The sequence below is a fragment of the Atheta coriaria genome, unplaced genomic scaffold, assembly GCF_025399875.1.
Source record: "Atheta coriaria isolate IRGN ID8LTWV9N9 unplaced genomic scaffold, Caltech_Dcor_3.1 hic_scaffold_13_pilon, whole genome shotgun sequence".
NCBI classification, from domain to species: Eukaryota; Metazoa; Arthropoda; class Insecta; order Coleoptera; family Staphylinidae; genus Dalotia; species Dalotia coriaria.
This window is the reverse complement of record NW_027045455.1, coordinates 1,205,765-1,228,229: the sequence shown is the minus strand read 5'-3', so window position 1 is coordinate 1,228,229 and position 22,465 is coordinate 1,205,765. Positions and strand designations below refer to the sequence as shown.

Below are 22,465 nucleotides of genomic sequence, written 5' to 3'. Positions count from 1 at the left end.
AGAGGAACAGTGCGGCGAGTGCAAACGAAGCATGAAGAACTGAATAAAACGAATGCTGAATATCAATTGAGCTTTCTTTGAATTTGCAGCGATATCAAAGAGTTCTGCAACAAAACAATAACACCCAAAATGATTTTTATGTTTGTCTGGATGCGAGCATTCTGTGTTTGAGTGGAAATTTATTCAGGAAATAATATAAAACACACAATAAATGAATGATGCTTTGTTTATAATTCTCTGTATTAACGTTAGCCTATTTATGAATAATAAATTTACACTTTAATTATTTCAATAAATCACAAACGATACATAGTACAAAACAGGATAAAAATAGTTTAAATATGTACATATTTTATTTTACAAAAATAATTATGTTTATTTCCTTGGTATAATAAAATCATTATCATTCACTATGGATTCCAACCCTTATAAATCCGTTTAAGTATTAAATTGTTTAAATTTTATCATTTTTAAATGGCTTTCTGTATTTATAATGCTACATACAATCATTTTATTACCATTAAGCCATTAATGATTCCAAAGAGATGTAATGAGATAGATTACTGTATAGATATTGTAATTACTAAAATTTATGATTACGTTCCGACATTTCTAATGTCCATCATATCATCATATCACTTTTTTTCCATTCAAAATTTAATTTTTTATTTTTTTATTTAAGTTTTATTATAATAGTGAATTATTCAACTGTTGGATACTCTTCCAATGAATATGCTCATCATTGTAATAATGATGTGGTTGAAGAGGTCCATTGTGATGATGGAAGCTCCATTTGCATGCAACATGGCCGCCGGATTCTCCTCTGTAAACAAACATCACAAAAACACCTTTTAGTCTTACCTTGAGAATGAATCTCAAAATGCGGGAAAGTTTTCCCAGTCAGTAAACATTCTCTTAAACTAAAGCAGTGAAACGTTAAACGTTGTACCTAATGACGATGGTATCATTACAATTATAAGGACCGACGTCGACGGCCTGACATGATTGAATTATTGCGCGCCGCGAAACGTCTGGGAATGCTGTGGCGTGCCCACGGGACGGGTCGGCAATGAGGGTCTTACCTTCGGTGGCGTTCAGCACGTGGACGTTGATGTGCGCCGGCACGGCATTCGACGGCTTGCAAGTGTAATTGCCGTCGTGCGATTTGTCGGCGTCCGGGACGATTAGGACGTTCGACGCCGAATTAGTCAGCGCCTGCACGCCCGCATCGTAATTGATCATCCTGTCCTCGTGATACCAGAACACGTACTCGGGCGGTTCGGTCGACTGCCTTATCTGGCACGCCAAGTGCAGTGTGGAACCGGCACGCAGATGCAAATCGGGCGCGCCCAAGATCTCCGCGTAGGCTTCTGCGCACAGAAATCGCTTAATAAAATCACACGTAATCAATCCGGGACACGTCCGGATTCCAGGTGATTGAAATATCATCATGATGAAAATTGATTTGTAATTTTACTCAAAATACGTACTGGTAACCTTCAAATGAATGAGGATAATGGTCGGTGGATGCGTGGAAACTTGACACTTGTAGACACCCTCATCCTCGACGTGCACATGCTTAATGACGAGCCCCCAATTCTGCAAGTGGCGAATGTGCTCGACGTAATAGCGATCGTCGGCAGTGTGCTTGCTGACGCCGACGGAGAGCAGCGTCGACGGCGTCGCCGATGGCCATTGACGTAGCCACAATACCTGAGTGCACACACAGCTCCAAATAACATCAGGAAACCATGTCAAACACACCGCACAGATCAATAAACTGTAGCAAACTCCAAAGCACTTACCGTTCCACTATTTTTTCACCACGCATGGTAATGACGCGGTGCCACCAATTGCGCCCAGACGATTGTTGAGTTCTCAGTGGAAGACATTTGATCGACTGTTCTTTTCACTTCCCTGCTTGTCAAAGACTTTTCCATTTGTCTTCTCAACATTTTTTCTGGTTTCACTTGGTTTGGCATCATCAATACTTCTTTCTGCTCGAAATTCTATATTATCTGTGAATTAAATTTTAAAAATTGTTTTTTTTGTTTTTTTTTTTTTATTCAAAAAACAAGAAAATTTTAGTAAATTCTTTTTAGTTTTTTTATAAGTTGTCCGCGTGTGCTACAAATTAAAAAACCGGATGTCAGCGACGTTGGAAATAAACACAAAGCGTTTTTTCGCGTGGCGCGCCACCAATTTCTTTGAATAAAGAAAGAGTTAATACAGGAACTCGCCAGCGTTCCGAACGTATAGGTAATTCATTAATAATAATTGCACTTTTAGGTCTGCCAACCAAGTCGTAGATCTTTGTCGATGGTGAAACATTGAATGGCATCAAAGTCCCTTCACCCCTTACGCCCGTAATTTACCAAACGTGTTTTCCTGCCTTTTCCATGTCGCATAAAAAAATTCGATACATAACTCAACCCGATACGAACAATTTTTCGCTCCAAGCTGCAAACTTTTTTACAAGCTGAATAGTGCAACGCGCAACCCCGAACGGAGACAACTTTAATGTTTGTCATTGTTTCAATGAATGGCACCGCGAATAAATTAAATTAAAACTACGCGCGTACTGCTCGGAATAAAACAGCAATAAACTGTCAAAGTATTAAACAATAAACATTTATATGCCGCGCCAGAAAGTTGCCGCGACAGACAAACAAGTTGGTTGCTTTAGAAAAGCAAACTTCGGTTTGCACATACAACTGGCATCGCATTACATTCTTTGCTTGTTTCGCTTGTTTCGCAAAGTTACGGCCGCGGCATAATAACGACTAACTTGTGATTTAACTTGGCCGGGGTGGTATTCTTGTTAGGTAAAACGTGTTATTGTTTTCTTCGCCGCTGCAGGCGGAGTCCTCGGAGATAACAAGAGGCGACGCGCATTAAAAGTGTATTTGTTTTGGTGCCCACACGGTATTATTTCAGAGCGCTGCTGGGGAAAAAGTATTTGCTCGCAATTTGCAATAAAACTTAAAATTTTATTTAAATGAAGTCCGCGTCGACCGCAAAGCACATAATACTCGAAAGACGGCAAAGAGCGAAGACGAGAAGACCTTAAACTGCAAACAAATAAAACAACCAAACGACAAATAACTGCAAACATGAAATAAATGCTGAAGGGAAATCTGAATGGAAACAAAGATTCAAGTTGGATGTTTTATCATCTTAAACATTTAAAAACGTCGCATTTAACTTTATTCGTGAAAATATTTGAACAAATATGTAACTGGCAAAGAACTCCAGCATTGACTACAAGTCCACACTCCAGTAATGTTGTTACGGCAATACGCGAATGCAAATTGCCACTCGTAAAGTTTGTTTATTCGTTTATTTTCATTTCGTTTTGCTCTCTTTGTTGTTAACGTTTCGACGGTGGCGTTTGCGCGTCTATTTCCGTATGTAAATGCTGCGTTTGTGCGCTTTTTTTGTTAAGGCGGTGGTCTTAACATTGTACCCTCAACTTTCTCACACCCCGCCAGCCACCAGGCTGAATTCATATGCTTTTTAGCCGAGTGGCGGTGGTTATTTTATCTCTGTTTGCGCGGTGTGTAACAAGTTGCATGAATAAAGAAAAGCGGGCGATGTGTGCGCGACGCATAAATATTCGATCCAATTTAATGCCGAAGAAAGAATGGGCTAGATAACCGAAAAGAGCATCAAACGTCGTCGACAAAACTAACAGTCGAGTCGAGTGCTGGTGGCTGCACGAAGAAGTGGAAAGGGTGCGCGTTGTTTGAGGCCTTTGAAAGTGCGCACAAAGCTGGCGAGGAAAAATGTATGCGAACGGGAAACGGAACGTAATACGCAGAAAAGGCGTTCGGAAATAAAAACAAAGCCGAACGTCTCGTGACATTGCAGGAGAGATATGCGAATGCAAAGGGTTTTTTTCTGCTGGATTTACAAAAAAAACTTTGTTATCACAAAGCAATCTTAAACACCAACACAAGATATTTATAATAAATTATTTGTAAAAATATATATTGAATTTTCATTTATTTTAAACGCGGTTTATAGAATTTAGCAAGTATTTCACATAAGTTGCCAAAGAATAAACTAGACGATGTATAAAGTATGGAAACAATGGAAAAAAGAAAGAAAAAATAAAGAAAAATTTATAGCATCCTATAGGCATCTCCCCTCGGATAGAAAGCCGTTGTGTACATGCATGTGTTACAATCTTGCAATACGAGAATTTGGGAACGACCCGAAATTCGTAGAGCCAGCCGACGCCGACATTATTGCAAAGAAAGGATGCCCAAAGCAAGACGAGCAACACATGCGAATAGAAAACATACATTGTTTCCAGAAAACACAAGACACAAGCGAAACAGAAAGAAAAAACGACGACCAACAAGTATCGGTCGGAGAGACACAATCTCGAATCTCTAAAAGAAGAATTATAAAAACTGCTGAACGCTGAACTTTTCCAGATTTCGTAAAATCTATTCCATACATTTCGCTTGTAATCCCAAATAGATTCGAGTGATATTTTAACCGTAAGCAGGAATTTTATTAGAATGTGTTGTGGTGTGTTGTTCATTAACTCATGGATTAATTAGATTCATGACCCGAGCGAGCGTCTTCTTCGTATCCAAGAAGTTGGAGTCGCCCGCGTCGCTTTTCGGTTCTTCGAGTTTGGGTTTCGGTCTGGTTGAGTAAATTTCACCACCGAGATGAAAGTTGAGAGCAGCAGCAAGTGGCGCTGGAGACGAGGGTCCTCTCGCTTCGCAGGACTACGCCCAGCACAGCCGCGCGGGCGATATTAGTGTCCCTATTTAACTTTTATGGTAGTTTAGTAGTTAGCCGATGTTTCTTGTTATATTTCCTGTTCGCTGAGTGCAACCTCGGCTTAAGATATACAGATAATACAAGAAAACTTTTAATTTTACATAAAATATTCATTTTTTTAAGATAAACTAATTGTATCTACTAAATTTAACAAATATTTAGTTTAAATTAATTTATTTTTATTTTTTTACAATTTTGGGAGAAAAAATTATTAAATTTTTTAGATTTTTAACCAAAAATTTTAAATTTTTATAAAATTTTATGTTTTTAAACACCCTGTATGTAAATACAAGACATTCGGCACTTTTCCTTGATTTCGTTGGCTGGCTCGACCCCAGACGTTAACTATATATTTACTTCTCTGATGGCATTGCTTGGAAGACTTGCTCGTTTTTGGTTTTGTGGAGCATCAGCGAAGCGGAAATACGAAAGAGCGGAAAACTTTTAAACTAAGTACATAAACTCGTCTTCACCATTTAACTTGTCCTAAAACACGCGTTTCTGCATCTTGGCTGTCGCCGTGCTCGAGTAATTGTCCGTAATATTTGTTGCGTTACACTTCAATTCCATCACTATTTACGAACGCACAAAACACAACCTAAAATATATTTTAGGTTATGTATTGAATATACCTATATCAAAACATATCGCATGTAATATTTTACAATGCGTAAAATAGGAAACTAATAAATGTTTTATTGAAGGCATGAAAAGCATGGGCACAGTTCCCTCCTGGCCCTAGTCGCAAATAAAAACCGCGACCTTCCATCTTCCAGTCCCCATTGCGTCCATACTTCACGGCGACGCCATAACTCCTCATGCAACCATCCTGCTGTCCCCCATTTTATCGTCACTTCTTATATCACACTTTATAACATTGTCGTCGCGGACGCGTAAAAAATGTTTGAAGAAATGCCCGGCGGCCTTAAATTTTAGAACACGCGTATGAATAACAACACCAGAAGCAGAAGATCGATGGGTCTTCATTTTGTACCTCACATCTACACGTCCCATCTCCCCATACAAGTTTTTAACACTTCACACTTGTTAAAATTTTATTTTATTTCAAATAAAATCAAAAAAAATAAAATCAAAAGAAGGGTATGAATCCAGATTGCAAAGCTAGGAATATAGAAGCTAGGAATGCTGTCCGAAGAATAGCCATCGAAAAGAATATCTAAAAATAGTGGGAATGGTCTCCGAGAGAAAATTCGCCGGATCAGTGAAAACCTTCCTCGCACGTGACGCCAATATGTCAACCAGAATCATAACGTCGAGGAGGTTTTTTTTCTTTCATAACATAAAAGCGAAGCGAAGTTCTTTACATCCTATAATACCATCCGATGCTCTCTATTTCGCTCGGCTTCTTATATCCCACGGTTAAACCGAGGGTTTTACAAGTATCGCTCGTAATATACGACGGTTATATTTCCGCTTCGTGCACGCTGTATGTGCCAATTCTGCATCTCGTTTTTCACGCACGGCTTGCGCCCTGTACTTGCATAAATCCATTCTGTTTATGAGCATAAAACCCAACTAACGAATTTTACACCTACCTACGCACCGAATTAAATTTATGCAGGAATAATCTTCTTCACTTGAGGAATTATGATTCATAGTACTAAATGTTGAATAAATATAAGTAAAAATAGACAGATTCGGTTGGGATGGAAGTGAATGCAACATTTGTAAGAAAAGCAATGAAGATGACAGCAAACAGGTGCACATTGCAGAAGATTTACGCACGATACACGCCTTGCTTGTTAATGCGCAAGGCGGTGTCCCCCCATTCATATTCTTCGCTCATTGCGCTTTCGAGTCTTCGGCGATGCGCGTCGTCGCCCCCGCACGCTTACACTTTTTGCATGCATACTCAATTTCATATATATAAAATACCACTAACAAAATTACTGCGCAATGTTGAAATATTGCACACGTCTTGACATCTCATCAGCAAAAAACACGTTTTGCGCAAAATTCCACACGCATAAATGTACTAAAATTTGACTGATAGTTTTTGATTGCATTTACCTGATTGGAATCCATGATAAAATTTAGTCGTACTCGTGATTGCGATGAGATTGATGACCATCAACAACAGAACGACATGATTGACGGACGTTGCAACACGAACCATCATTGCCTGGTGTTTTTCCTGCCTTTGGAAACCCTCGTCAGTTCAAATAGCGACTTCTACCAAGGCCGCTCCCATTATTTTTCACCTCCTGCTGGCAGTTCCGGGTTTTTCTGAAAGTCTGAAAGCAGAGGAAGAAAAAAAACGTATGCAATTAATACCACATTAGCAATGAATTAATCATCGGGCAGAATTTGCAATTAGCGCCCGTTGCGGTGGTTGGATCCAGGGGCAAGAGAGGCGAATCCGTGGCGAGTTGATTAAAGCACATTATGCGCCTCCCGGAGTACCTTTCCGGTATGTGCGCGATGCACAAGTATAAATCACGTCGCGCTCGTTCGCGGATATCTCGCAAACCCCTCATTTACGAATTATTTGCCAAGCGGCGCGCCCGCCCCCGGTGCGCTAAATGGGCTCGAGTATGAATTCGAAATGCGCGTTGAGGAAGCTTCACGAATTCCTTTCTTGCAGTGCTCGAAACTGCTCGAGAGCGCCTGTCTATTTGCAAACATGAATTATCGCGCGCGGGCGAAACGAAGACGCGCCGTCGACTCAAGGGATAATAATTAATCCTAATTAAGTAATAATACTAATCCGACCCGAACATTTCGAGCATCAGCATTAGCACCCAACTACTTCCATGTGCCGCACGCCGCCATTCCATGACTGACTGCCGCCATATTTCGCTCATCTTGGACGTTACTCAGCAAATCTACAGATTTGCGAATGGATCCGAGTGGAAATCAAGAAACGAATCATGCTCTGTCAGAATTAGCACACTAAACTCCAAAACTTACGAATTACGGTTATTTTAGACTAATATACAGAGTGTTTTTGGGGAATAATTAAATATTTTATAAAAAAATTGCATATTATTTCATATTATGGTTGAAATAATTTTATTTCTATTTAGAGCCGGGGAAAATGAGCGGAAATTTCAACCAGATGTAACAACGATAAAACTTTGACCTCGACTCATGGAAGATCATTTGGGTTAATTAACGTTAATCGAATTAGTATAATTGCACCCAGCCCTCGAGATATTACCAGATTCTGGATTAGTTTCCAACCAACCAAAATGTAAATTTTACTTGATTTCCATTACTATTTCTAATAATCACAATAAAATACTCTACCACTACTAAAACCCATTTATTTCCTATAAATTAATGTAAAAGCCAAATTTTCAAAAATTTTTGTGTTAAATATTTCATTTTCTCAACATTTTCAAATGTAAAACCCTAATGCAAGCCGTAAATCATCTTGTTAAACGCTTAAAAGCTTAATATCTTTCAACTTACTTAAGCAATAAAAATAAACTTTATGCGTTTGAGTCAAAAACATTTTTGTTCCCCGCTAAATAACTCGACATAACAGATACATGACTCCTGGAAGTGTTGGACTTGTCGCAACCAAAGAACGGATAAAGCGAGCCGCGATTCTAAATAAATAATAAAATGAAAATAGAAAATTAACACGCGGCGGTAGCAATGGTGCAAAGTGCCGACATTCTTTAATGTGTCGTGAGCTTAATGCGGCTGCATGTACTCGATGTGTTTAAATTTAAACACATTGATATAAGAGATTTACAAAGAGATATTTAGCTCTTACATTCATTCATCCCTATGCCAACAAGATGTAAAAATAGATTTCATTAAGTTCTGGTCTTTTTTTGTTGAATGTGAATGTTGCTACCTTGGGAGAAATAAAAGTTCCTTTAACGGCTTTTATTAATTACACGTTTGGAAGTCTTTTGAAAGCCTTTAGAAATAATTAGTAATTGATGTTCGACTGCGTCATTACGCTGTTGGCGATATCATAAATTATTGAGCAGACAAAGGTGCCCTCCGTCCCACGCCGGAAAGAATGGAATTATTCATGAATTATTAACTTCTTCGGTATTAGTAATTCCATAATAGTTAATCGGGGTGATCTCGCGGAGTTGATTGACTTTGGAATTTTCACTGCGGAGGATTATAAAGTTGAGCCTGCGAGCGCATTAGCCATTCTCAAGCATCATCATCCAATCGATGAAAGTTTTAATTTCATAATTGAAAGCTTAGTTTAAAGTTTAATCATTTAAATAAACTCCATTAGCTGCGTTTGAGTCTATTAAAACTTAATGCGATGCGGCACGCAAACAGATTTTCATATTTTTAACCAAAAAAAAATATTTTATTTGCAAAAACAACTTGTTTTATGTTTCGAGCGTGAGTTTTAATGCCTGCGATTGCAATTTAATTTAATTTCGGCTGCTGGTTGTCGTTGCTCTTTCGTTTATTTTTTCCGGCGCAAGGCGACGTCTTCAAGAGCACGGAAATGGACTTTGCGACGAGTTTTATTGCGCCACGACTTTTGATTCGTCAATTCATTCTTTACGCTCGCAAAACGCAACGTACATTTAAAATCTGCGACCTATAGAAAAGCAAGAATCACCTTCATTAGAAATTCTAATTAATAATATAAGAACGGGCAATTAATCTTACAAAAATCTCCATTTTACGACTCAAAATATAAAAAACTCGTTTTTATGACAATAAAAATGTCAAATTTAAATTTTAGTTCTATAAAACGTGATATTTCATGTGTGGTGGCGCTGTAAGTCAACTGTCAAAAACACCGTTACGCGCGTTTTGCAGTTTGTTCTGATCTCTTGGTTATGTATAAAATTACAATATTTCTAAAGCATCCTATTTTGATAGTATCCTATCAAAAGAAGTAGTAGTTATTCCCGTTAACGAATTTAAAAGGCAATTTCTGTTTCAACTCTCTCAAAATTCGACACGAAGCAATCGGAGAATGTTGCACTTGGGGCTATAAAACCGGCAAGTACTAAAAAATGTTTTCCAAGCAGAAGTTCGGTGTGCCCTGAAGAGTGTATTATGTTCTGACCTAGTTCACCATACGTTCAACTACGTGTTGTCTCTTAAAACAAGCGTGAAATCGTGGAGTGCATTCGTCTGCGGTTCAAATGTGGCACGCGAAGAAAATTACAAGCAAGAAATTAGCTCCAATTACGAATACGTCGAAGCACTTTTTCAATTACGCGCAGCAACATGAGCATGTTAGACTAAACATTGACTTAATCTTTGTTTCCAACTTTGATGTTTGTGAAATTTTCTAGAGTTGAAATGCGCCCGCATTTGTTTGAGATTCTGGGATTATTTTTCTATACACGAAACACAAGCAGGTCTTGCTCGAATAGACATTCAGGTTGGCTTGCCAGCGTCGAGTTTATAGAATACTAGAAGCACGTATTACAATTTTCCGGCGTGCAGTTTCGGGAAAGTTTCTGCAATTTCAGTAGGCGGACGCACTCGACGTCGCAACTTGGCCCCGAAACTACGTGCGCATCTTCAAATATAAAATATAAAATGGAATATAGAATAAACCGAGCTCGCACGAATAAAAAATGAAATTCAACGCTTTATATTGAGTGTTGGAAGTTGGAATGTCGTAAAAATTCCAATTTCACAACTCGTAAAAACTTCAGAAATATATATGAAAGCATTCGTTATAGATAATACAATCAATACATTACAATTAATCACGCATCTGATAATAATACGGGTATTCATAGTGAGTATTCGTTTCGGTTCGTTATTAAATCCATTAATATTTAAATTCATTCAAAAGCGACGTCGCGTGTATGTTCGATCCTTGCCAGAGGGCTTAAAACTTTTCCCTGTTAGCAATATCGCAGAATGCGATACTAACAACAACTATAATTGAATTACTGGCACGCAGTTTCTGCATTCCACATATCTCTATGCGTTATTCTCAAGTTGGTAACATGTTGATAATAAAATTTCCAAGCGTGACTTTGACTGAGTGAAAATTGAAACAAAAGTTATTCAAAGCCAAATATTATGGTAATTCCAACACGCATTATTCAAGTATATAATATGGTTACAATTTTTACATACTTTCGTGACTTAGTTGGTGAATAATTGTTTAAATTTATAAATTGTTGTTGATTCTAGAATGTTTTACATTCAACCCGGCAGGCGGCGCTGCAATCGCGGGTCAAATATTCAAAATTATGTTCATTTCGGTTTGTTGCGGTAGTTGGCGTTGCGGTTAGATTCAAGAAAATTTTGTAACATTGTTACTGTTGTGTTAAAATTAAGCGAGTGTTAATTGAAACAATACATTAAAATGTAATTAGTGTGAAGAAGTTTAAAGTGTACATCAAAACTATACATTTTGCAAGTTTGGCGTGGTATTGAAGTGAGTATTCAGCAAACTTTTCTAACAAATTTTCAAGCGCATTGATTAACAACCGTTCTAACCTACAACTTTATTTGTGTTGTGAATTGATTTCATAACAAATTTTTAAATTGTTTTTAACGTGTGAGGTCTGCTAATACTATTGTATTAAACTTTAAATATAAATTTTTCCAACGTAGTAAAAGGCAAAAGTTGAAGACGCTGTAACGAAAACACGAGATTGGGTGCAGCATGCAGAATATATGAGGCAAGTTGAAAAGTTAACGCCACGAGCAGACGGACGTAAAAAGCGTGTTAAAACTGGATCACGAGCCCCTAAAATGTTGAAAACGTTGAGAAATTAAGCGAAAATTGAATCATAAATGAAGTCTTGGTTTATGAGCGCATCCTGCAGCGATTATTATTTATTCAGCCCAACTTAAATAGTGCCTGCGTCAGCAGAGTTCAGCTTATTGAATTTTTAATCATTATATATAATAATAGATTTTATCCTCTACGGCAGATAGTAAATAAAATAGTGCATTGAAAGTTTTATCACTACGAAATTTATTGAGGAATATCTATGCACTATTTCTTGATATATTTCATTCTTCATGAATGATTTAATATTAGTTTTATGTTGAAAAGTTTTTGAAATGTTAGAATAACAACTGAGAATTTCGGGTGTAATTCTCGAGTATATTTAACGAAAGAAATTCCAGCTTTTAATTATCATCAGCTCAAAAGCTCCGACTCGTGAGTTCATTCAATTTTCATGCAAGCTGCAGCGCATCTCGAAGCACAACGAACAAAGTCTTCAAACGTGCAGGCACTTAACATTCAATGCTGGAAATGTTGGAAAGGCGAAACCGTGCAACTCAGGCGCTTTATTTGTGTTTTCCTCTCGTCTTATTCGCCGGAGCGCGTGTTCATATATTCGTGCGGCTCTTGAAGCTTTGTGCACATTTGCGTGGTGCATCGTAAGAGTAAGAAATACAATCGTAAGAAAATGCACACCACTCTCTATATACGTACTACAATATCCTGCAATATTGTGCAGTCCTTATATTTTTGCTGACGATGCGTGCAAGTCGTCCACAACAATACGACAGACAATCGTCTCGTGTAAGATGCATTCCTGCGCTCTCATGTTCTCAAGTTCTTCCGCGCGATTCACATAGAGGTGCAAAATTGTTGGGTTTTAAAAGTTTTTATTGCATAAAGAGCAAACAATTCAAGATACTACTTTACTTTTTATTTTAAACAAAGTTAAAATAATTTTAAACAATTTTAAAAGAATATTTTCTTTGATTTCGTGCACTGAATTCATTAATTATTAACCTATTGTAAATTGTACTTAACGCTGGAAACTCCAAGGGCTTTACTGGATTGCTGGCACAACAATCGAGCGCACTGGCGCCTCAGATGAACTATGATAAATCGCATCGAACTGCTCGCGAAGATATTAACGAGCAAGTTCGAGAGGCGCGTCGGAAGCACACATAATTTCGATAGTTGTTGTTTTGGCTTGTTGTTTTGCGCCGCCGTCGTACGCCACATGATAAATTCATGTTTTCCGATTCGCAATTCGAATGATGGTGCATTATAGAAATTAATATTAATGATGCGCGATCATTAATTATTGGCGAATTAATCTTCGTTGCACTTCACATCCGCACTTCGCCTCGACCTCTCGGTGCAAAACAATCCGGAATTATCAAAATTTACATACTTGCAAGTAATTAAAAATTAAATCTTTTATGTAGGACAATTTGTTAAATCAGTTAACGATGTTATTACGATTTTAGCGGTTCGGAGTTAGGTTTAAATGAAAAACCTGACCTAATCAACATTTCCTGTCACATTATAAAGGTCGTCCCGCGCCGGAAGGACGACATGCTCAGACAGCTTTGTCTTTGTCAGACGAGTAGACTCCTTTATGACTTGTGAGCGTATAATGCCCTAGTCTGTTGCATACGTCTTCATTATTTAACTAAGTTTACAACAGTTTTATGAATCCCTCTTCTGACTTTCGGCTCGTGCCTAGTTTCAGTTCACGAGAACAGCGAACGGAAGGCGGTCTGAATTAGTTATATAGCAGCTATCTGTCAGAGTAGCTGGAATAGCGAAGGAATGAAAGCGGGCATTTTGATGGATTACATGAAAACCTTAGAGTTTTAATTCATTAAAAATAATTACTTGTCATCGTTCTTTTCATAACACATATAAAAGTTTAAAAAGATGTCGTAAGTTGGGTTAACTAAATGTACAAATCTATCATAACTTCAAAATAGTTTAGTTTCTTAGCGAAAATCTTACAATTTTAAAAATTAATCAGAATTTATGATGTTTCTGCACCTCAAGGTGTAATTTTGTAAAAAGCCATGACCCACATCTATTCAAATGCACTCGCCTCCGATTGTTTCTCTTTGCAAGTTTTAAAGTCTTTGAAGTATGCGTTCGGATTGCATTCTTTGCGCACGTCGCGCGCTCGCGCGTTCATTTCGCATCCTCGCCGCCGGAGCAATTGAATGCTCTGTTGCGCGCTCGCACGAACAGAACGCTTCCCGTGCTTCCCGTTTTCCTACCCGCTTCCGGCCGCGGGGTGCACAAAAAGGCACTGTCTGTCCGGGCCCGCGCAGACCCTCGTCGCAATCTCGCCATTCAGGCGCGTTCCGCATTTCGACTATTCCACAATTTCTAATAAGAGACCCTGCCAAATGCACGCGAGCCGAGGGCCACGCGAGTTATCCGCCGAAGAAGAACTACTTGGGCATTTTCCAACTGCCATTCCGTCGACGCGCTGACTTGGCACTCGTTGGCGGTGCGCTCTAGATTAGCTCAGGATGGAAGACGTAGCGCGGATATGAAACGGAAATGTAAATGAGACAATATTGCAGCACGGATTATGCAAGGTAGGTACACAAGAGACCGCTGTGAGTGTGTGAGCAGGAATAGCGGATGCATTTTCCAGCTTTCTACAGGTTCACTACAAGGTGAACTGCTTGAATATTTCAATGACAGCTTACACAAACTGAAAGTGGTGTTGGTGGAGCAGCCAGGCAGCAAATATTGCGGTGTAATTGATTTTTGTTGGTACACCATACGTTACACAACTCAGGTGCGAGCATAAACCTGCTCATTGCCTCAATTTCGGTTTTGCTGAGGAATTAAAGCAGTTTGCGAGCGGTACGAGCATAACATTCGGTATATCGTAAAAGTAAATCAAGGGTCGGGAGTCGGAGACGTCGGAAAGGTGCGAAATGAATTATTTGACGTTTACGTTCTCTTATGGCGGCGAGATTTGCTGCAGACATAAACTATCCAAATACATAAAGATTCAAGAGGGAAGGAAGCACGGCGCGCGGGTAAGCAGTTCGGGGCATTAAGGATTTAAGGCAACGTGCGGAGAAAAATTGGAGTGTAAAGAATGGGCAATTCGAACGAGCTCAAATGGAAGATTCTGGTACCTTCTAAATGATTTTGTGATTTAAAATAGAAAAAGAAACATCAACTTTTGTCGATATTTTGTATTATGGGGTAGTTACCTAGGAAATACATATAAATTTCATTTTAGGATAGTTTTTTTTTTAGTAAAAACATGAAAAATATTCTCAGGAAATGTTTTTAAGTGCAAATTTTTACTTTTTTTCATTTATTTTTACTTTTTATCAAAAATTCGCTACTTTTTACATGATTTTCTGATTTAAAATTGAAGAAAATTCTCAATAACTGAAGAAATTTTGATTGGTTTTGTTGATAAAACGATAACAGAACTTATAAAATATTGATTTTTACATTTAATTTATCCATAAATTTACTTTTTCGATTCTGATTATTGATATAAACCAATATTTAATTAATTGATTGGCAAATTCGGTATTATTTCTATATCTAAAATAATTTCATTGTTGTTTTGGTATAAATTTTCCAACTTTAACAAAACAAATCATAATTGTCTTCAACAAAACCCCTCACATTTATATTTAATTTCTTCGGCGCAAGAACAGTTCATTCCGCTTTAATAAATCATCGAAATTAGCAAAATATTACGACGTGTATTATAACAATGTAATAACTACTAAAGTTATTCAGCCGCTCCTCGATATTCTATTCCATTTAGCTCATGTTTGCGCCCGCACCGACCCTAAAATGCAAAACCGTGGAGTCTCCAAGAGTCAAAACCCCAACCCCGCAATGCCGCAACGCTAAAATGCTAAACGCTAAACGCAGAAGAAATAAGCCAAACTCTCGACGCGTGTACTACACTCGAAGGCGTTGTTTGCATAGAAATTTACTTCGCGCACACCGACATACCCGCACACAAAGCCACCCAAACAAGGTCATGATAAATGTGCGCTAGTGTATGTGTGTGCCCGCCACCCCCGCCGGCATCCACACAACAGAGATGGAAATTAACTATTTCCATTTAACATTTAACATCTCGGATCCATTCGAAAAGCGTGCGTATCATCGAGCTGTGCTTAAATTGAAAACCCCTCAACGTCGAGTTCATGTGTAACAGTTGGCAATGTTTGCAGAAGCGAGGAGTAAACGAGCAAGACGTAAACTTTAATTGTTTTCTGCAATTTTCATTATATCTACGCGTACAAAAACAAGCTCAGAGATAAAATCACTATATATTTCCGCAATTAAGCAGGCTGTATATTATTAAAATGAATTTTTGACTGAGTGACACGACATGTCAACGAACTGTTTATCTAGAGTATATGTATGAATGTAAACAAAGTCGACATGTGAACAAATGAGGTTCTGCTAATATTATTGTTTCGACTTGCAAGTAGATCAATGCGACGAGCATCGCGCGAGCTTTTACTTGATTGCCAGCCGATCCGAACTAAGCACGATTACTACCCGTTGCAATTGTTTATTTTACTGCGATCGCAAGCTAAATTTCGATTTTTGAGTGAATAAAAACAGTGCCATTAAGATTGTGGCAAAAATTTATTAAAATAATAAATAATTGATCGTTAAATACCTTCACAGTGGCAGTATGAATATTTGCAAGTTGTTTGCCGATAAATATTTACGCTGCGCGCGGTTAAATCCAAGTTTTGTTTTAGTTCTTCGCGTATTGTAGGTCGTCGATTACCATCAACGCACACGCACATATAGTTCACTCATACACGTGTGTATGCTGAGGGTTAGCGTCGACGGCGGCGCGATGCGAGCAACGGGCGTCGCGACGTCCGAAGCATTACTGACGCCGATTCGCTGACAGCGCTATATCGCGGCGGTATCTGTAAACATCCCCTTCTTTCGCTTCTTCTGCACGAAGCAACACTCATCGTTCTTGCACTCTTTCAATGTGTCGTTGATGGATGTGGATTTTTCATTTTCGGAGGGGTGCTAATTACCGGAACCGAGAGATACGCTTTTTAATTAATATAAATGATTTATTTGTTTCGGGAATAAATATTTTTAAATCACTGTAGACAACCAAAACAACACAAAAAGCTTAAAAATATAACCTATTTTATGTAAACATCAAAATTTAGTTATAGCACATTAGAGATATGAATAGGAAAATTCTGAAAACTGACAGTTATATTTACGATCACATCCTGAAAAAAAAGGGTCAAACATAAAAATAAACCTAAAATCGAAGCGTGTTTTTACAACCCTAATACTTTACAATATTATCCAATGAAACGCGCGGCGATTTTATTTCTACATTTTCGATTTATTTATAGCAGCACTCCATTCACGTCTGAAATATTTTTTTCATCGCGTCTATTTCTATTTTTTGCTCACTTTCCCATCAACTTGTAGCATTAATATTTAAGTTATTGAACTATTGACTTTTAAATGGACTCTCGGGTCTCCCACATCGAAAGCAATCAAGAACTAAGCAAAGCTTTCGATGTTAGACCTATAGACCAATGAATTTGGGTACCGTTTTCGTGTTCACATACGCAACTAATGAATCATTCGCCCGCGGTGCCTGGCAAGATTACGCTGACCCGTGCCGCGTCGTATAATTCAATTCTATATTAATAAATCTTAATGCGTTTGCGGGCGCGCACAGAGCGTAGACTTGTTTGTTGCTCCGCGGCGGCAACGGCGGCGAGCGTTTATTGGTTTTCGCTGAAGTGTGTTTAAGCGCGGGGTGCTCGGTCATTAATAAGCGACACTTTGGGTGGTAGTTGATTAAATACGAAATTTATGCGTTTACTTTTCGGCAGAGCGGCCGCCAGCTGAAATTTCGAGCTCCACCTGTTGTTTTGCTTGTTTCCCGTAATTGAACAAATTTACACTGAGGGCATTGTTCGAAATTGTGCTATAAATTTTAGCAAGCATAAGTCAACATCAAGGTTTACTCAATTAATGACAATATATTTTAGTAATAAATCATTTTTAAGATTTAAAAATATAAAAACTCATTTATAACAAAAATTTTAACATTTTTTTGTTAATATTTGAGTTACAAGTGTACCTAACCTATCTTCCATGCTAGTTCATTTTAAATTCGTTATAAATGTTACTAAGTTACAATATTAAATATATTTTATGACGTAAAAAGAGCCACTCGGCAGCATATTAATAAATATATGAGCATTTTTTAATGAAAAACTTCCTTTCAGAGTTCATAATCCCTGTTCATACGATATCCACGCGCTGGCTTGAAATAAAAATCCAGGTCTATTCAAGTCCTCTGCACGTAGTAACCACTTTGAACGCTAAGCACATAAAAAGTTCTTCATTAAGTGATTCCAATGGAAGTATGTAATAATGAAAAGCAACAAAAATTATAGAAAGTTTCAAGCTATTTTTTGCCTCTCGACGTACAAACTTTGAACAATTTTCAAAGCACGCAAAAAACCACGCCAGACCAGAACGTATTTCATTCTTGCGCATTATGCATTGATGACTTTCACTTAGCGCAATCAAAAAGAATGGTAAAGTTTAAAGTCATTAAACTAGACTTACCAACTAATTTAGTGTATAAAAGCAAAAGAAATTAAGTGCTTCATCAAAACAACTCACTTTGAAATTTAATAACAATATTGTATCTATATGTCAATACTTTAGCAACATTTAAATCTGAAACGGCTAATTTCTGTATTACAAAAGTTTACTTTAAGCACTCGCATCGTAAGTGCGCGGAGCGATGAATTAAATTATGTTTATATGAAAGAGTAATTAGTATTGCGCACACATGCATCCAGCGCCAGATCCATTTGTATAACGATACAAGCGAGGACGGCAAACGAGAATGTGGTGACTAGATGTGTCTGTAATGGAGTATTTCTAGCTGAGTGGAAAGTACGAGCAAAAGTGAAACATATGCTTGTCTCAGAATATACTGACAGTTATAAACCACACAATTACTAAATCTTTACAATATACCTTTTAAAATAAGGCTAAAAATTAATTTTTAAAGTTTTGAGGTTAAACTAGGTTAGATTAGATTAAGTTAACTTAATTTTTTACATAAATTTATTTTTTATTTATTATTTAATTACTGTAACATGTAATATTATTCTTTCCAGTGACCCCATGCCCTAAAATATGTTTGCGCTGCTGATGGTAATGTAGCCCGAGGCACCTCCACATCGAAGGACACACATCCTGGAGTGCGAAATGAAGCATGCCGCTGCGTCGCAAGGACATTAACTCTTCGCAGCGGAGTAGTGGAGTGGTCGGCTTTGCTGGTTGTTGGCGGCCGTGGCAAATTGTAACTCGCGTAACTCAAACACGAGCATGTCGGGCACAAAGTGCAGAAAGCTGGGAAAGCGCGCAGTGTGTGCTCTCGGATACATGTACGCTGAACCTGCTGAGGGTGCGGCCATGAGGAGGTTATTTAAGACTTATTTGTTGCTTGATGGTTTCGGTTATACTATTAAGTTACTCCGGCGGACTCCCGGATAGTGGTTGCTGGTTAGTACGGTGGTGTTGTCGGTTTTGCAACCAAAGTCCGCATGGCTATGTTCTCTAATACGCCGCTCTGCATTATCCACTTATCCCAAACCATTTGCACCGCATTTGATTTCTACCGAGTGTGAACGCAATACACCTTCATATATTCATATGTTAATAATAGGCAACCCAATAATCAATTCAACATAACCTTACTCGGTATGAGATAACCTAAGGTTGGAAAATTAAACTTGATTACTTATGCTGTGGATTTTACGCTTGCATATAATTTGATTCGCGTCTGCTCTCTGTTGATATTGAGATCTTTGCTCATCTAATTGCAGTAATTTCTATTTCTATTTGAGACTGCGTCGAGTCTGTGAGCTTTGCGTTATTTATCCCGTATACTTAACGTCGCACACTGCCGCCCCTGCTGGATAATTAGAATTTAAATCGCGAGCAAACTAAATAATGCAAAATATGTTTATGTACATTTAAAAGTTGAGACCCGGCGCGCAATAAATTATGGTAAGCGGGATTAGAGCACTTTAAACCGCAACTTAAAATGGCTTTACCGTCACGTACAGTACGTTACAATCAAAATAAATTAGCGCAATCTTAGCCATTCCTGCAATTCAAACATGTGGGGAAAGATAACCGAATGTGCGGTTGAGAAAATACTTCCGGTTAATTATTTCTTTGTCTGTCGCGGTTTGTTTAATATTATATTATTTGTATTGTCACTGATTCATTGCAAATGAAATTATTTTAGAGTAGAATGTCTAAGATATTCTTGTGTTTTGAAAAATCAAAAAGTGAAACATTCTTTTATAGAGTTCACTTAAAACCTTTTAAAAAACGTAAGAAACGACATGTGTGGATTTCTCTCCAACTGTTTACTAGTTTAAAACTAAATTTAAAGTTTGATTATACAATTAATTAAATCTGGTTGCCTTCCATCATTAGTAGATCTGATCTCTATGTTTCTATAAATAATTAATTTAACTTTAATTACACGCGCGCCAACACGAAATTACCGAAATTTCAACATCGATGAATAAATCATGAAAAATCGCCTAAATTTAGATCGTAAACATTCGCTTGGAAGATAATCTCTATGAAAAATCGTTGAAAAAAATTATCAAATTATCTCTTTTAGTTTACGAGATATTCGCGATTAAATAAAATGGGCAAAAATTGAAAAATGTCACTTTTTAGCACTTTTAGTCGCGTTTTTCGACCTTTTACTGTGGGAAATATAATTATTTTATATTTTTATCTGATAGAGAATTTTCCAATCTTTCATAATCAGCAATTGGTTGGTTGCTATCGCTTTTAGTTAAAGAGATATTAATTTTCAAAAATCGTCGAAAAAAAGTATCAAGCACCCCCCCTTGGCAATTTTTTCTTAAGAATTAAAATTTAATCTCTCAGATTTCCGTTTTAACTATGTTATCTTATAGAGAAAAGTCCGTACATTAAGTTGCTGCAATCCGATCTTAAATATCTCTTTTCGTTTACGAGATATTCGCGATTGAATAAAATGGGCAAAAATTGCAAAATGTCACTTTTTAGCACTTTTAGTCGCGTTTTTCGACCTTTTACTGTGGGAAATATAATTATTTTACATTTTTATCTGATAGAGAATTTTCCAATCTTTCATAATCAGCAATTGGTTGGTTGCTATCGCTTTTAGTTAAAGAGATATTAATTTTCAAAAATCGTCGAAAAAAAGTATCAAGCACCCCCCCTTGGCAATTTTTTTCTTAAGACTTAAAATTTTGTCTCTCATATTTCCCTTTTAACTATCCTATCTGATAGAAAATAGTCCGTAGATTAAGACGCTGCGATCAGATCTTATTTATCTCTTTTAGTTTTCGAGATATTCGCGATTGAATAAAATGGGCAAAAATTGCAAAATGTCACTTTTTAGCACTTTTAGTCGCGTTTTTCGACCTTTTACTGTGGGAAATATAATTATTTTACATTTTTATCTGATAGAGAATTTTCCAATCTTTCACAATCACCAATTGGTTGGTTGCTATCGCTTTTAGTTAAAGAGATATTAATTTTCAAAAATCGTCGAAAAAAATTATCAAGCACCCCCCCTTGGCAATTTTTTCTTAAGAATTAAAATTTCATCTCACAGATTTTCCTTTTAACTATCCTATCTGATAGAGAATAGTCCGTAGATTAAGGCGCTGCGATCAGATTCAATTTATCTATTTTAGTATACGAGATATTCGCGATTGAAAAAAATGGCCACTAACTGAAAAGTTTTAATTTTTAACACTTTTAGTCGCGTTTTTCGACCTTTTACTTTACGAAATTAAATTATTTAAAATTTCTATCTTATAGAGAATTTTCTAATCTTTCATAATCTATAATTTGCAGATTTCTATTTCTCTTCGTTTAGAAGATATTTCCCATCAAAAATCGTCGTTAAAAATTATCAAGCACATTTATTTTTTTATGAATTAAAAATTTTTTTGTGTACGTATACATACACAACACATTTTTTTTAAGATAAACTGCTCGATATGGAAAACAGTCTCGATTCTTCACGTGGTGAATTCTAAGGTGGATGACTTCAAAGCACTGGCCGATGACAGCGAATCACAAACAATAATCCATCACATTACCAGATTTCCATGCGGTACATGAAAGCAATACTTGCATCTCCCGACAAAAAGATGATTGATACGAAATCCATTAAATTATGTGCTAATACATTCAAAGCACACGCCATCCGAACGGATTTGATGTGTGTTTAATTTCTGCGCAAACAAATAAATATTTGTGTTTGTTCAGTAAACGAAAAGCAGCCAAATATGATTACGTTTGTTTTCGCCATTGTCGGGTGGAAAACTGGGTGGTGGTCGTGGAAAAATAAAACAATCTGCCTGCACGGCGGATTGTAAAAACTCGCAAAAGTTGTAATTGCGAAGCTGCGAAACTAAAATGTAAACGGTCACAACTTTTCGCATATGTCGACGCTGGGTACTAGAATGCGTGAAAAGTTTAAACGGGAAAAAATTGCCGGCAGCCGCCGCCGGCACGAGAGATAGTAGTAAAATAATAAAAGTGTAATAAAAATCATAAAAAGGGATGTGGCGACCCTCGGCTGCTTGTCGCATTACGCTGTAACTGTTATATTATATGGTGAATGCTCCCCTCGTATGCCGGCTTGTTATTAAAAGCAATAATGTTTAGTGGTTCTTTGGTGCGTATGTATATTGGTGTTTGCACGAGGGCAGTCCGCACTCCTGGCCGAGGACGAGCTTGTGCGGAAAATGGGCGAATTTTATGTAAACTAAGCGAAATGCCGGAATTCTAATAAAACGGACCGTGCAAAATTTCATTCGGATCGACGGACGACGCGGAGTGGACAAGTGCTACCGGGTAATGCGTCGTTTTCGCATATTATTGCGATGTGGGGGC

General features: G+C 37.5%; 1 protein-coding gene and 3 long non-coding RNA genes across 4 annotated transcripts; 2 read left to right on the top strand and 2 right to left on the bottom strand.

Moving 5' to 3' along the window:
• Window positions 1-208: 208 nt before the first annotated feature.
• LOC135801886 (titin-like) lies at window positions 209-1,831 on the bottom strand. Its single transcript, XM_065315406.1, has 4 exons — window positions 1,806-1,831; window positions 1,491-1,729; window positions 1,083-1,370; window positions 209-823 (listed from the first exon to the last, which is right to left on the bottom strand). Exons 1-4 carry the CDS (start codon window positions 1,829-1,831, stop codon window positions 705-707), a joined length of 672 nt encoding a protein of 223 aa, XP_065171478.1. The 3' UTR covers window positions 209-704.
• A 30-nt stretch (window positions 1,832-1,861) lies between these two features.
• LOC135801855 (uncharacterized) lies at window positions 1,862-16,348 on the bottom strand. Its single transcript, XR_010550466.1, has 3 exons — window positions 16,143-16,348; window positions 6,832-7,055; window positions 1,862-2,018 (listed from the first exon to the last, which is right to left on the bottom strand). It is a non-coding gene; the product is annotated as an uncharacterized lncRNA (long non-coding RNA).
• On the top strand, window positions 9,514-10,486 carry LOC135801856 (uncharacterized). Its single transcript, XR_010550467.1, has 2 exons — window positions 9,514-9,998; window positions 10,059-10,486. It is a non-coding gene; the product is annotated as an uncharacterized lncRNA (long non-coding RNA).
• LOC135801858 (uncharacterized) lies at window positions 11,035-21,854 on the top strand. Its single transcript, XR_010550468.1, has 3 exons — window positions 11,035-11,164; window positions 18,658-19,045; window positions 21,551-21,854. It is a non-coding gene; the product is annotated as an uncharacterized lncRNA (long non-coding RNA).
• Window positions 21,855-22,465: the final 611 nt, after the last annotated feature.

What these genes read in the sequence shown, in the direction of transcription:
- LOC135801886 (XM_065315406.1), bottom strand. Translation starts at nt 1,831, where the DNA reads ATGCGTGGTGAAAAAATAGTGGAACG. An exon ending in GGTGAAAAAATAGTGGAACG is followed by an intron (nt 1,730 to 1,805) that starts GTAAGTGCTTTG and finishes TGTTATTTGGAG; the next exon opens with CTGTGTGTGCACTCAGGTAT. An exon ending in CATTCATTTGAAGGTTACCA is followed by an intron (nt 1,371 to 1,490) that starts GTACGTATTTTG and finishes TTCTGTGCGCAG; the next exon opens with AAGCCTACGCGGAGATCTTG.